The following is a 13,784-nucleotide window of genomic DNA, read 5'->3' as shown; positions in this document are numbered from 1 at the left end:
ACAAGACCCTGATTCCATCATAGGCAACCCCAGGCCCACATCCTGGTGACCTCCAGTCCAGAGAGCAGCAACGCTGGGCCCCAGAGCCCCAGGGGAGCTGGGGGTACAGAACAGCAGCCCTGCACCATCACCCTCTGGCTCTGACCTCAGCAGGTAATTTGAGGACATCTCTGCTGCCCCATCTGTGACCACTCCCACCTCCTCTCTACTTTTTCGCCTTCTTTCCAGGATGGAGGGTTTGTATGAACATCATCCAACTTTGGGGTGGATGGGAGTGAGGAGAGAAGCCACTGGTGAGAAAGCCCAGTCTGTATGGTTAAAGGAGTGATGCTGGAAGATATACAAGATGAGAGATCAGAAGAGTCAGGCTCCCAACTGTCAGGGGAGAGTGTATCTCTTTGTGCCTGCCTGCATGTGTGAAAGAGACAGACAGACAGATATGAGACAAATAAAGTGATGAAACACATGGGGGTGGGAGGTGGGGGAGGATAGGAGGAGAGACAGAGACAAAGAGTTAAAAAAACAAAACAAAACAAAACTACCAAACCTGGCCGAAGAGTATTTCAGCAAACATTTTTGGAATAGACCCAGTGAATTGCCACTTTTAATAAAACATTTCTCGATCTAAGACAGGAAGTCCCCAAAGCGGAAAGCTGGTATATGTGGATGTTAAAATTTATATCCATCATCTCAGAACAATGTTAATTAATCAACCGATGAATTGTCCAGAGATCAATATCCAGGGCTTGGAAAGTTAAATGAGGAACCTTAAGTCAGTATTTATGTTTAATTAAAACCTAAAAATTCTCTGAAGAGAGTGCAAAAGCCCTGGCTGGTATGAAGTCCAGGGAGTTGACCTTACCTTTCAAAGGGAGCCTGAACTGGTCCCAGGCAGAGCCTCCGGGCTGCCTCTGGAGTGGCAGCTAGGAGCAGAGCTACATCAATCACCTGCTTTCCAAGCCTGACCCCAAGGGACAACAAACAATCAGAGGGGACTTCTCCCGTCCAGAAAACTGCTTTGGGCAAACAACACTGATGAACATTTCCAGTATGGCAGAGGGAAGGGGGGGTCAGCAAGAGGGAGTGAGTCCTTCCAGGGAGGGCATGACACCAGTCCTGGTTCTAAAAGAGACAGGGAGGAGATGAGCAGGCTGTCCCTTGAGGCACCCTTTGATGCCGCAATGTAAGTAAGCTTGTTTGCTGCCTGGCAGGAGGCTGGGCAATGGGATATACTTAACTATTTGCTGAGTGAACAACTGGGTCATCTTCCTCAGCAGGAGCCCCAGGTGTGGCCTCAGTGATCTGTGGCTGAAGCTGTCACACACTGTCTTAGTTCAGGTGAGCCAACAGGGCCCCAGGCTCTACTGGAAGTTGGGCCAGAGATCCTGCCTGAACCAGTGAAAGCATAGTCACCTTCAATCATAAACCAAGAGGCTTCTCTATACTTGTTATCTGTGTGGCCTCGGGCAAGATTCTTCACCTCTTAGTGCCTCAGTTTCCTGGCTATACAATGGGCACAAGTTATAAGTACCTTTTAGGGGTGTGTGAAAGCTTGATAAAGTGATTCATGGAAAATACTTGGGAGAGCACCTGGTGCAGTCTTCCAGCTGGCCTGACCTACCTTATAATCTCCCTGTACTTTCTGGGAACTTCCTTTGGACAACGCAACAGATAAGGTTCTCTGGGATGGGGAATACTCACTGGGGTTCATATGGAAGGCAGACGATGGGCAGCACCATCAAACTGATGTGTTTCTTGCATCAGTCTCTCCTGACGCTGCCTCTGTGCTGTACAAGAAGCCAGACTGATGGAAAATTGAGTCCTAACCATGGCCTCTCCCTCAGCTTCCTCGATGCCTGCCCAGCAGGATCCAGCCCCGAGGGACCCACGCCAGACAGTGGGATGTAGAGCCTGCTTGTGATTCCTGGGGCTTTCCGTCGTCATTTCAGAAGCTTCTGGCAGTCTTTCAGGCAAGGCTGTGATGAGTAACCCTTTTCTTCTTTCCAAAACTCTCATTAAAGGCACCCACCACAATGCCCAGTGGGCTGTGGCTTGGGGGGCAACCAGCAAGTTCTTCATAATCGCAAAGGCAAAACGTCGGGTGCAAAGGGGAGCTGTGCTTTTCTGCTTTTGAGGCCTCCTAACATGGTGGGGCCAGAACTGCAGGCCCAGAGGAGAACCGTGAAAACCCACTTTTTAGGTTTGTCCAAATGACTCTTTCATATGCTCCGCTCAGCACTCCCAGTGGATGCTTCCCAGTGACAGAGAGGGAGGTGGGAGCTGCATCCCGCTGCAGACCCTGCCCACCATCCTCTTGGTGGGATGGACAGTACACGTCTCTGCCCGGATGACCCCACTGAAGCAATTCTGGATGTGATCCTTAGCTGCCATCCACCCAGGGCATAACAATTCCTGCACCAATAGCGTTTCCCATCTGCAGTACTTTACTCCAGGCCTGGGGCTTCTTCTTCGGCTACCCCAGGCACCTCCCCTCATCACGCAAACCCATCCAGACTAACCCCTTCCCCCAGGACTGCACCAAGTTCAGAATTCTTGGTGAATATGAAAGATTGGAATTGGCAGCATGTCTAAGATCTACTTTTTCTATGTCATTGAATTTTGCTCTCACTTGTATTATTTCTATTTTTTTTCTAGGCTTATTTTTGATTTCTTTTTATGACTTCTTTTTAAGATTTTATTTTTATTATTTTTTAAATTGTCTTAGAGAGAGAGTGTGAGTGGGGAGAGGGCAGAGGGAGAGAGAGAGAGAGAGAGAGAGAGAGAGAGAGAGAATCTCAAGCAGTTTCCACACTTAGCACAGAGCTTGATGCAGGGTTTGATCCCAGGACTCTGGGATCATGACCTGAGCTGAAATCAAGAGTCAGATGCTCAAATGACTGAGCCACCCAGGCACCCCAAGATTTTATTTCTGCCCCCCACTCAGGAAGTCCCCCTTAAAATTTCTTGCAGGGCTGGTTTAGTGGTCACAAACTCCTTTAATTTTTGTTTGTCTAGGAAACTTTTAATCTCTCCTTCTATTTTGAATGACAGCCTTGCTGGATAAAGAATTCTTGGCTGCATATTTTTTCGATTTAGCACATTAAATATATCCTGCCACTCCTTTCTGGCCTGCCAAGTTTCTGTGGATAGGTCTGCTGCAAACCTCTTCCCTTGTATCTTAAGAACTTTTTTATCCCCTTGCTGCTTTCATGATTCTTTCCTTGCCTGAGTACTTTGTGAATTTGACTATGATATGCCTTGTTGATGGTCAGTTTTTATTGAATCTTATGGGACTCCTCTGTGCTTCCTGGATTTTGATGTCTGTGTCCTTCCCCAGGTTAGGAAAGTTTTCCACTATGATTTGCTCACATAACCCTTCTACCCCTTTTTCTCTCTCTTCATCTTCTGGGACCCCTATGATTCTGATGTTTTTCCTTTTTAATGAGTCACTGATTTCTCCAGTTCTTTAAAAAAATTTTTTTTAACATTTATTCATTTTTGAGAGACAGAGAGAGAGCATGAGCGGGAAAGGGGCAGAGAGAGGGAAACACAGAATCTGAAGCAGGCTCCAGGCTCTGAGCTGTCAGCACAGAGCCCGATGCGGGGCTCAAACTCACAGACCGTGAAATCGTGACCTGAGCCGAAGTCGGACGCTCAACCGACTGAGCCACCCAGGCGCCCCTGATTTCTCTAATTCTTAAATCATGCTCTTTTGCCTTAGTCTCTGAACACTTTCCTCTGAACACTGCCGTTAGCTGCAGCCCACAGGTCTGACACATCACATTTTCATATCTTCTTTTTTTTAAGATCTGTGTTCCACTCTTCTCAATAAATTAAAATATTCAGACCAAGTCCTGCATTCCAACTTAAACTATGAAGTTCATTTCACTTTATTTCTAGAACTACTTGGCTACAGACTCTCTGTAAATAGATTCAGAAGATGAAGTTCCAGGGATTTTAAGGGCTCCTAAGTGCAACAGACAAGTGTCACAAGGAACAGTTTGATGACTCTTGTCTTTTGTTTTTGATATACAATTTCAGCTGAATAAAAATTGTAGAGGTGCCTGGGTGGCTCAGTTGGTTGGGTGTCTGACTTCGGCTTGAGTCATGATCCCGTGGTCTGTGAGTTTGAGCCCCGCATCGGGCTCTGTGCTGACAGCTCAGAGCCTGGAGCCTGCTTCGGATTCTGTGTCTCCCTCTCTCTCTTCCCCTCCCCCACTCGTTCTCTTTCTCTCTCTCTCAAAAATAAATGAACAATAAAAAATTTTGAATAAAAATTGCAAATAAGACTTAAAAGAAAACTAATAACCCATCCAAACCAGGCTTTCCAATGCCTTAGAATAAGCCTTAAAACAAACAAAACAAAACGCCCTTTTTAAAATTGACACGAAATCTGCCAACACTGCACTTAAATAGGAGCTTAGGAATGGAAACTGTCTGCATGTTGCTGATCTAGATTTATTAAATTTATGTCATGTCATTGTGATCACTTTTACAGCTGTTTAGACTTATTTTCAATCACATTACTGTTCACAGAATTCACAGAATTCATTAACAAACTAGTATTTTACACCCAAGGGTCTTCAGTAGCACAGCAAGATAGACACGAGGCCCACGAGGTGCTTTTGTGTGATTATTTAGATACAGATGTCTAGAACATTATTGCTTTATTAGTCCTATTTTTAAAAATAATAAGTTATTCCCAGGAAACCCACCCTGCCAGGTGCTCTTCACACTGTGACTGTTCTAGGCTCCCTCGTGATGGAGCTGACATGTGGGGGCCCATCAAACCACCCACCTGTGTTCCCCACTGCTCTGGCAGGTGGGAGGGCTGGCAGCAGTGGAAACACACCCCTCCTCGCATGTTAATATTTTTCATAGCTTGCTGTTTCCCTCCCTGATCTTGCAGCTGACAAACTGCATTCATATAGGGGTCTCTAACATAAAACTTAAACTAGACATAGACAAGAGGGGCTCAGCAAATGGAGACTAATGCTCCTAAAACAGCCACTGACCATGCAGGGGAGGATGTTGAAGCAACAGAAAAACCTCGAGTCTCAGTCTGTGAGGGATGTTTTGAAAGAAAACGGTCTCGGTGATTAGGGTCCAAGGCAGCCGCTTTGCAACATGAACTTGAAGACTTCTGGGTAGATTTCATGGCTGGGTTTTCTTAATTTTGTTCCATGTGAGTTTCTACATTGTGAAAAATATCTTGGAGATCTGCTCGTGGCTCCCGAAGCTCTGTGGATCTGTCGAGACTGGGGACAGGGGACTGGCTTCCTCAGGGATGCTGGCTCTCTGACCGCGTTTGGGGCAGGATCCCTGAGAAGTAGTGGCCGCGTCAGATTTTGGAGATGGGGGCAGATGCTCAGTGCCAAATGCAGGCTGTGGTCGTGGGGCCTCAGTCCAGCTTCTTGTTGTTGCTTGTGTTGTGCACAGAAGCTAAGAAGTCGACAATGAGCTTGGCTGTCTTCCGGGGCCTCTCCATCACCACTGAGTGCCCACAGTTTTCCAGAAGTTCCACCTGGCAGTTGGCAATCGACTTGGCCAGCATGTCTGCCCCAGACACGTCGAGCACCTGTAGGCAGGATGAGAGAGGAAACCAGATAGAAAAGACTCAGATGCCTGAGTACACGCTTTCAGGGAATGGAATGCCACCTGAAGCCTGGCAGGGGTGATTTGTGGGATCAAGTCACTTCGGTGTCGGGGCTTGTGCCCTCTGACAGATATGACTGCATGCCTCACGTTTTCTTCTGCAATTTGGTGCTAGGAGTTGTGTCACTGCCAGCATTACTAAAGTGGAAATACACAGCCCCTGCCTGGTCTGGTAGGGAAGCCAGACGGCTCAGCAGGCGAGGGTTCTGTTGGGGGAGCATCCTGGGAGCTGAGAGTGCACAAGGGAGGAGGATTCATGGATGATGCGGGACAGGGGGGCACATCATGGCAAGAGCAGGAGACGGCAGTTAGCTTGGTGCTGAGACACAGCATGCAGGGAGTGGGGAGTGCATGGTGGAGAGATGGGGTAGGGAAGAGGAGCCTGTTCCCCCAGCCATGCTTGGGGCTCAGGCCTCCATCTGACAGCAGTGGGGGTCTGCGGGGCTATGTTAGGGATGGACATGATCAGTCCAGCTGTGGGAAAGAGACATAAACAAGATGCAAGAGGTGAATGCTAATTATCCCAAGCTGGAGATGGGGGAATAGCATCTCTTTGAAGGTCTTCTGGGGGTCCCCAGAGCTGTGTGACTGAAGGCCTTGAAGTTTGTGAATAACGGGGAACGCTCTTCTGATATGAAAGCCACCACTCTCCAGGGCTGAGCCTTTCCCAATAAGGCATTTAATTTCATTGTGCCCTAGGTTACCTGGCCATTTACACCAATCCAGTGTTTCCTCCCCAACACCCTATGTAGTCTCAGATTTGCATTCGTTCCCTTTCATGGCTTTCACCTTCGACTCATCCCACCAAGAGGACCCCTCCCCTCATCCTCAACACAAAAGCAGGACCCACAACAAACTCAAGTGCTATCTGTTTTCTTTTTTCCTTAAAAATTTTTTTTAATACTTTTTTTTTTTTTTTTGAAAGAGAGAGACAGAGTGCAAGCTGGGGAGGGGTAGAGAGAGGGAGACACAGAATCTGAAGCAGGCTCCAGGCTCTGAGCTGTCAGCACAGAGCCGGATGCGGGGCTTGAACCCACAGACTGCAAGATCATGACCTGAGCCAAAGTTGACGCTCAACCAACTGAGCCACCCAGGTTCCCCAAGTGCCTTCTGTTTTTGAGCTTCATTTTCATCAATCCAGACCATTAGAACCAAGATTTTCCACCCAGGAAGTGGAGCGACAAGCATCCCTCAGCCAAGGCACAGAGCACAGCAAAGTACCCCCGGGGCCACAAATAGGAGCAGCTAATGGGGAGCTTAGTGAGGGGGGCACCCTGCAGAGGAATCAGACACCTCTGCCTTCCCCTCACTCACAGGTAAGGCTGTCATGGCACCTGTCTGAGCAGAAATAAAGTCCAGATTCTGTGGAAAAATACCCAGAGGAAATGCAAGTGGACTCAACTGGTCAAAGTATGAAAAAGTAGAAACTCCCAACTGAATATCCTACAGAGGGCTCAAAAATACCCACATGAGCCTCTAGCTTTGACCCTGTTATGCTGGTCAAATCCAGCATTCCCCACGGTCACTCAGAGGTACATGCAATAACAGCTGTGTGGACCCTCATGCACGTCTACGGGAACCACACCAGCTGTTTCTTGGGCAAGACATTCATACAGATGGTCAAACAATCTTCCTCCATCCCATTTCAGGCCAAGGCCAAAATTAGGGTGAAGAAAGTGAGGCACTGGCCTTGGGCACAAAACCTAAGCAGGCTCCAAAAAACTCAGTCATCAATATGGAGATTATTATTTTTTTAAGTAAGCTCCAGGGTGGAGCCCAACGTGGGGCTCGAACTCAAAACCCTGAGATCAAGAGTTGGATGCTTAACCAACTGAGCCACTCAGGTGCCCCAAGATGAAGATTATTTTAATGCAGTATTTAAAACAAACATTAATGCAGAAAGATCCATCATGAATAAAATATAAAAATTATAAAGATAGGATCTAACCTTAGTTTGAGCCCTGTCAGGCATGATAATGTAAGTAGACCATAGGCTGCTGGAGGGTAGGGATCCTGTCTGTCTTGGTCCCTGCTATATTCCCAGGGTCTAATATGGTATCAGGCACATACTAGGTGCTCAATATAAATCTGTTAGCTGACTTAAATGCATAGGCAGTCAGTTAGTGGGTTTGTCCCTTTGCTAATTTACTTTTTTTAAAATAAGGCATCTTTTTTTTTTTAAGTTTATTTATTTATTTTGAGAGAGCCATAGAGAGGAGAGTGCTAGCAGGGGAGGGGCAGAGAGAGAGGGAGAATCCCAAGCAGGCTCTGTGCTGTCAGCTCAAACCCACAAAACTGTGAGATCATGACCTGAGTCAAGATCAAGAGTCAGATGCTTAACCAACTGAGTCACCCAGGCGCCCCTATTTACTTTCTAACTTGCTCACTCATTCACTGTGTACTCTGGGTCACCTGTATACCAGGCACTGTGCTAGCAGGATGAAGGGACATAAATAGTAATAAACCTTGTGTATCCCCACAAGGCCCTCCCACTCTGTGGGACTGAACACAGAGGGGAAATACTTAAACTGCTGTGCAGAAATCCTCTCAGGTTTAGTTGTGCAGGCTGTATACTGGCCAAATCCAGGGGGCATGACTGACATAAACAACAATGTGCATAGCTCCCTGCAGTCTACAATACAGCAGCTACAGAACCTACAGGGGTCCAAAGAACAGGGAGACTGCATTCAGCCTGGAAGGGGCTGGCCAGTGACACCAAATTGTTGATGATAGAAGAGGAAAAGAGCCAGATGCTTGGGAAGCAAAAGGCTATGAAATAAAGGGCCCCTAAAGCCTTTGCTCTTTGGATTCTGCCCTGGGGATGGTCCATAGAACACACAGAAGATCTGATTGTATTTATAGCAGGCCCATGGAACGTTATGCTCTTTTTTCAGAACAAAATGGACTCCAGAGTCCTGGAAGAAATTCTGGACCCTAGCCAGAGGCCAACTATCACAGGCAAAGGACATGAGTAATAAACAACTTATTTTTGTGTAACTGGAGAAAGATCACCCTCATATGTATTCACTTAAGCCTCACATTCACCCTAGTAGAAGAGAAACACAGGATTTGGAGTGGCTGAGTGGCTTGCTCAAGGTCACGGGCCAATACAGGGCAAAGGCAGGGCTGGAACCTAGACTTTGCCTAAGCCCAGCAACCTGGTTTCTGCATTGTCCCCTTGTTGGTCCCTGAGAGCCCCAAATAACCTTTGGGGTTTCTAGAATGAAGAAAAGCCTTCATTGTTCTAACTTGATTCTGATTGAATAAGCCCCTGCTGGCCTACTCTGTGTCCTGCTTCTCCCCTCAGATGCACACAAAGCTTCTTTTAGTCCTTTGGCTGCTGCAGAAGAGATCAAGTGAGCCCTCCCTCCTCTCCATGCCCACCTCCCTGCACTATACATCCTTGACACACCTGGCCGATCTGGGAGAGCTGCACACTGATGCTATCACCGCTCCCTCCCCCCATGTGCTGGGCACACAGTCCTGGCTTCTCCTTCCAGGAGACCATCCTGACCTTAGAAAGGCTCCATTTCTGGGGCGCCTGGGTGGCTCAGTAGGTTGAGCATCCAACTTCTGTTCAGGTCATGATCTCTAGGCTAGTGGGTTCCAGACCTGCCCAGGGCGCTGTGCTGACAGTTCAGAGCCTGGAGCCTGCTTCGGATTCTGTGTCCCCCTCTCTCTCCACCCCAGCCCTGCTTGTGTTCTCTCTCTGTCTTTCAAAACTGAATAAACATTTAAAAAAATAAAAAAAAAAAAAAAGGCTCCATTTCTCATTGCCTCCTCTTCCTTTACATTTTAGAAGAACTCTGAGTTAAGATACAATTTCTAAAGAACAGTTGCAAACAAACAACATAAATCAGTATGGAGGCTCTATTATCGCTTGTGTCCCCCTAAAATTCATATCTTGAAGTACCAACTTCCAATCCTTCAAAAGGTGACTTTATTTGAAAATAGGGTTGTTGCAAATGTAATTAGTTAAGATGAGGTCATACGGGTGCAGGGTGGACCCCTCACTCAATATGATTGGCCCCTTTACAAAAATTTAAACACAGAGACACACAGGTATAGGGAGAATGCCATGTGAGGATGAAGGCTGACAGCAGGGTGAGATATCTATTAGCCAAGGAACACAAAGATCGCCAGCATCCACCAGAAGCTGGGGAAGAGGCATGGTACAGATTCTCCCTGACAGCTCCCAGGAGGAACCAAATTGCTGACAACTTGAACTTGGACTACTAGCTTCTAGAACCCTAAGATAGTCAATTTCTATTGTTTAGGCCACCCAGTTTGTGGTACTTTGTTATGACTATCCCAGCAAACTAATACAGAGCCATCTAATAAAACCTATTAAAACGTTATTATTAAAAAAATTTTTTTTTTAAAGTAAGCTCTATACCCAACGTGGGGCTTAAACTCACAACCCCGACTTCAAGAGTTGCATGTTCTACCGACTGATCCAGCCAGGCACTCCTAACACCTATTAAAATTTTAAAAAGCACTTGCCTTTTGACCCAGTGAGTCCACACCAAAGAATTCACACTTTGCGTATGCTCTCACACTCCACAAACTCATGCCTGTACTGATGTTCACTGAGGTACTGTTTAATAGCAAAAAACTAGAAATTATCTAAATGACCATTAGTAGGGCACTAATTACATACACTGTGGCAGAGCCATAAAATGGAGTACTATGCAGCTGTTACAAGAATCACGCAGGGGCACCTGGGTGGCTCAGGCAGTACGTGTCTGACTCTTGATTTCCACTCAGATCATGATCTCACGGTTCACAAGATCAAGCCCTGTGTTGGGTTCAGTGCTGACAGGGCAGAGCCTGCTTGGGATTCTTTCTCTGCATCTCTCTCTCTGCCCTTCCCCCCACTCACTCTCTCCCTCAAAATAAATACAAAAACTTAAAGAAGAAAAAGAAAAGGGGTGTGTAGGTGGCTCAGATGGTTGAGTATCTGACTTCAGCTAGGTCATGATCTCACAACTTGTGGGTTCAAGCCCCACAGTGGGCTCTGCCCTGACAGCACAGAGCCTGCTTCAGATCCTCTGTTTCCATCTCGCTGCCCCTTTCCTGCGCATTCTCTCTCTCTCTCTCTCTCTCTCTCTCTCAAAAACAAACAAACATTAAAAAAAAGAAGAATGTTAACTTTGTTTGGGGCAAGAATCATTCACAGATGGTACATCTGGGGGGGGGGGAATGTTTGATGAGGAACAGGATATTTCAAAGTGTCTCCAACAGACTCCTTATCAGTTGCAAGGAGAGAAACAGTAACTCTACAATGAAGAAATGAGACATCTTAACCAGGCAATCAACATTAACATCATGAGGATGGGCAGAAGGACACTGTGTGTCCGAGATGTGAAATCTTACCATGCATGAGCTATTCCAGTGGTGATACAAAACCTGAGTTTAATCATGAGGAAACAGCAAAGTCAAATTAAGGAACATTTCATAAAATAACTGACCTATACTTTTCAAATATCTTAACGTCATGAATGACAAAGGCAGAGTAGGGTATCGGTCCATAATAAAGGAGACTGCAGAGACATGACATTAAATATGTGATCCTGGATTAGATCCTAGTTCAGGGAAGCAAGAGAAGGAGAAGGATTCCATATAGGACCTTGTTGAAACAGCTGATGAATTTGAAATATGGATGGTAGATTAGACAAAGGCATCGCATCAGTGTTAAAATTCCTGAATGTGGGGCGCCTGGGTGGCTCAGTCAGTTAAGCGTCCAACTTCAGCTCAGGTCACGATCTCGCGGTCCGTGAGTTCGAGCCCCGCGTCAGGCTCTGGGCTGATGGCTCAGAGCCTGGAGCCTGCTTCCGATTCTGTGTCTCCCTCTTTCTCTGCCCCTCCCCCGTTCATGCTCTGTCTCTCTCTATCTCAAAAATAAATAAACGTTAAAAAAAATTAAAAAAAAAAAAATTCCTGAATGTGGGGAGCCCGGGTGGCTCAGTCGGTTAAGCATCTGATTTCAGCTCAGGTCATGATCTCACAATTCATGGGTTTGGGCCCCACATTGAACTTTGTGCTGACAGCACTGAGCCTGCTTCGAATTCTCTGTCTCCCTCTCTCTCTGCCTACCTACCCCCCCACTTTGTTCTCTCTCTCTCAAAAATAAATAAACTTTTTAAAAAATTAAGAAAAAAAAGCAGGATTTAACCACTGGTCTTATCATTTTTGTGTGTGTATAGAAAAACTTATTACTTAAATACATGAATAAAAGTCAGGAAAATAAAAAAAATACATATTAAAAAATAGAGTAGTAAATCTGTGTGGGCTGGTATGAAATGATTTCCAAGATACATAAATTCCTACATATATGAAATAATAATGTGCAAAACAGTGCATATAGCATGTGTGAACAACTTACAGATAAAACTTATCTATGTATGTATATGTATGCTTAGCATGGCAGTAAGTAAATAATGGTCCACTGCCTGTTTTTGGAAATAAAGGTTCATTGGAACTCTGCCAGGTCACTTGTCTGCATATTGTCTATGGCTGCTTTTGCACAACAGCAGAGCTCAGTAGTCGCGACACAGATAGTCACAACTAAGTAAAAAATATTTGCTGCTGTCAATGTCTGCCTAAGAAAATTTAAGAAATAAATGTAAGACAGTGAGAACTGCCTCAAGGAAATGGGAATTGGAATGTGGGATGGAAAAGAGATCAAATTTTCATCAGAAACCTTTTGGTATTCTTTTTTTAATGTTTGTTTATTTTTGAGAGCACGTGCGTGTGCGTGGGGGAGGAGCAGAGAGAGCGAGAGGGACAGAAGATCCGAAGTGGGCTCTACACTGAGAGTAGAGAGCCCAATGAAGGGCTAGAAGTCCTGAACCACAAGATCATGACTTGAACCAAAGTTGGACACTTAACAGACTGAGCCACCCAGGTGCCTCTACCTTTTTGTACTCTTTAAAGTTTTTTGTAGGGGCGCCTGGGTGGCTCAGTCGGTTAAGCGGCCGACTTCAGCTCAGGCCATGATCTCGCGGTCCGTGAGTTCTAGCCCTGCATCAGGCTCTGTGCTGACAGCTCAGAGCCTGGAGCCTGCTTCAGATTCTGTGTCTCCCTCTCTCTGGCGCTTCCCTGTTTATGCTCTCTCTCCCTGTCTCAAAAATAAATAAACGTTAAAAAAAATTTTTTTTAAATAAATAAAGTTTTTTGTACTATGAGACTACATGGCTTTGATAAAAGTAATCTGTAAAAATGATTTTAAATTGCCTTTCATTTTAAAAGATCAGTGTCATTGCTCTCAACTCAGAGAATGACATCCCTCATAAATATCAGCACCTGACCCAGGCGTGTTCCATCTCTTGCTGGTATCAGAAACCAGCTGATGAGGCTCACTTTATAAATGACCTCTTGTTTTTCCTCAAAGGCCAGTGCAACTGGCACAGGTGGCCCCAGGGACACACTACATACCTGGTCTTGTTTTCCCCAAATGATCTGCGTTGGGACCTTGATCTTGTCCATGTTCTGATGGAGGGAGTATCTTGACTTCTCACTGACGATTTCCAAAAACACTTCAGAAAAGGAAAACAAAGTGAGCACACGCTGGGTACCCACAGCAGAGTTCAGGGACAGGCATTGAGTCCAGGCCACCACTTTCTGTGGCCCCAGAAAACTATCAAAGGGGCCCCAGAAAACTAGCCAAGTCTCAGAAATGGAAACTAGAAGAGCCAGCCACCCATAAAGCTTCATTTGTCACGAGCAAAAAGCTGAAACGGCACTACTTACGCTTTCGGTAGAAGTTGTTATGAGGGATTCGGACGTCAACAAGGCCTTGCAGGATCTACAGAGAAGTGACCCATAGTTAGAAGGCAGGAGATGATTTGTTTCCTTGGGCCCCCCAGGGCTCTGGGACAGTGAAGGAAATAAAGTCCAGCAATTTACAGCATTGGCATTGTCAAGGTTTTAAGGCCTGGTCCTCCAAATTCCCACAATGTAGTATGCATTGTAATTGACTCAGGGTCATATGATGCTTTTTCCTTTGTAATTAAGGAGGAACGTGGGTAGTACTGGGAAGCCAAAGCATGTAAAAAACACCTGAGATGGGGTCACAGGCACTTCATCTTGAGATTCTCTGCTAAGCTTAAAACACAATCTGGCTGGAG

At 45.9% G+C, this 13,784-nt stretch overlaps 1 protein-coding gene across 8 annotated transcripts in view; it reads right to left on the bottom strand.

Annotated features, from left to right (window-relative positions):
* Positions 1–4,245: 4,245 nt before the first annotated feature.
* Positions 4,246–13,784, bottom strand: part of ABHD6 (abhydrolase domain containing 6, acylglycerol lipase) — a 63,056-nt gene continuing 53,517 nt past the window's right edge. For all 8 annotated transcript variants that reach the window (XM_042929784.1, XM_042929786.1, XM_042929785.1 and 5 more), the window contains 3 exons: positions 13,408–13,462; positions 13,093–13,193; positions 4,246–5,578 (listed from right to left, as the gene is read on the bottom strand). In XM_042929784.1, the coding sequence (XP_042785718.1) occupies positions 5,402–5,578; positions 13,093–13,193; positions 13,408–13,462 (333 nt within the window). In that variant the 3' untranslated portion in view covers positions 4,246–5,401. The remainder of the gene's footprint in view (positions 5,579–13,092; positions 13,194–13,407; positions 13,463–13,784) is intronic.

This window comes from Panthera leo, chromosome A2 (assembly GCF_018350215.1).
Source record: "Panthera leo isolate Ple1 chromosome A2, P.leo_Ple1_pat1.1, whole genome shotgun sequence".
Taxonomy (NCBI): Eukaryota; Metazoa; Chordata; class Mammalia; order Carnivora; family Felidae; genus Panthera; species Panthera leo.
The sequence above is the reverse complement of the archived record's forward strand: the minus strand, read 5'-3'. Positions and strand labels throughout refer to the sequence as shown.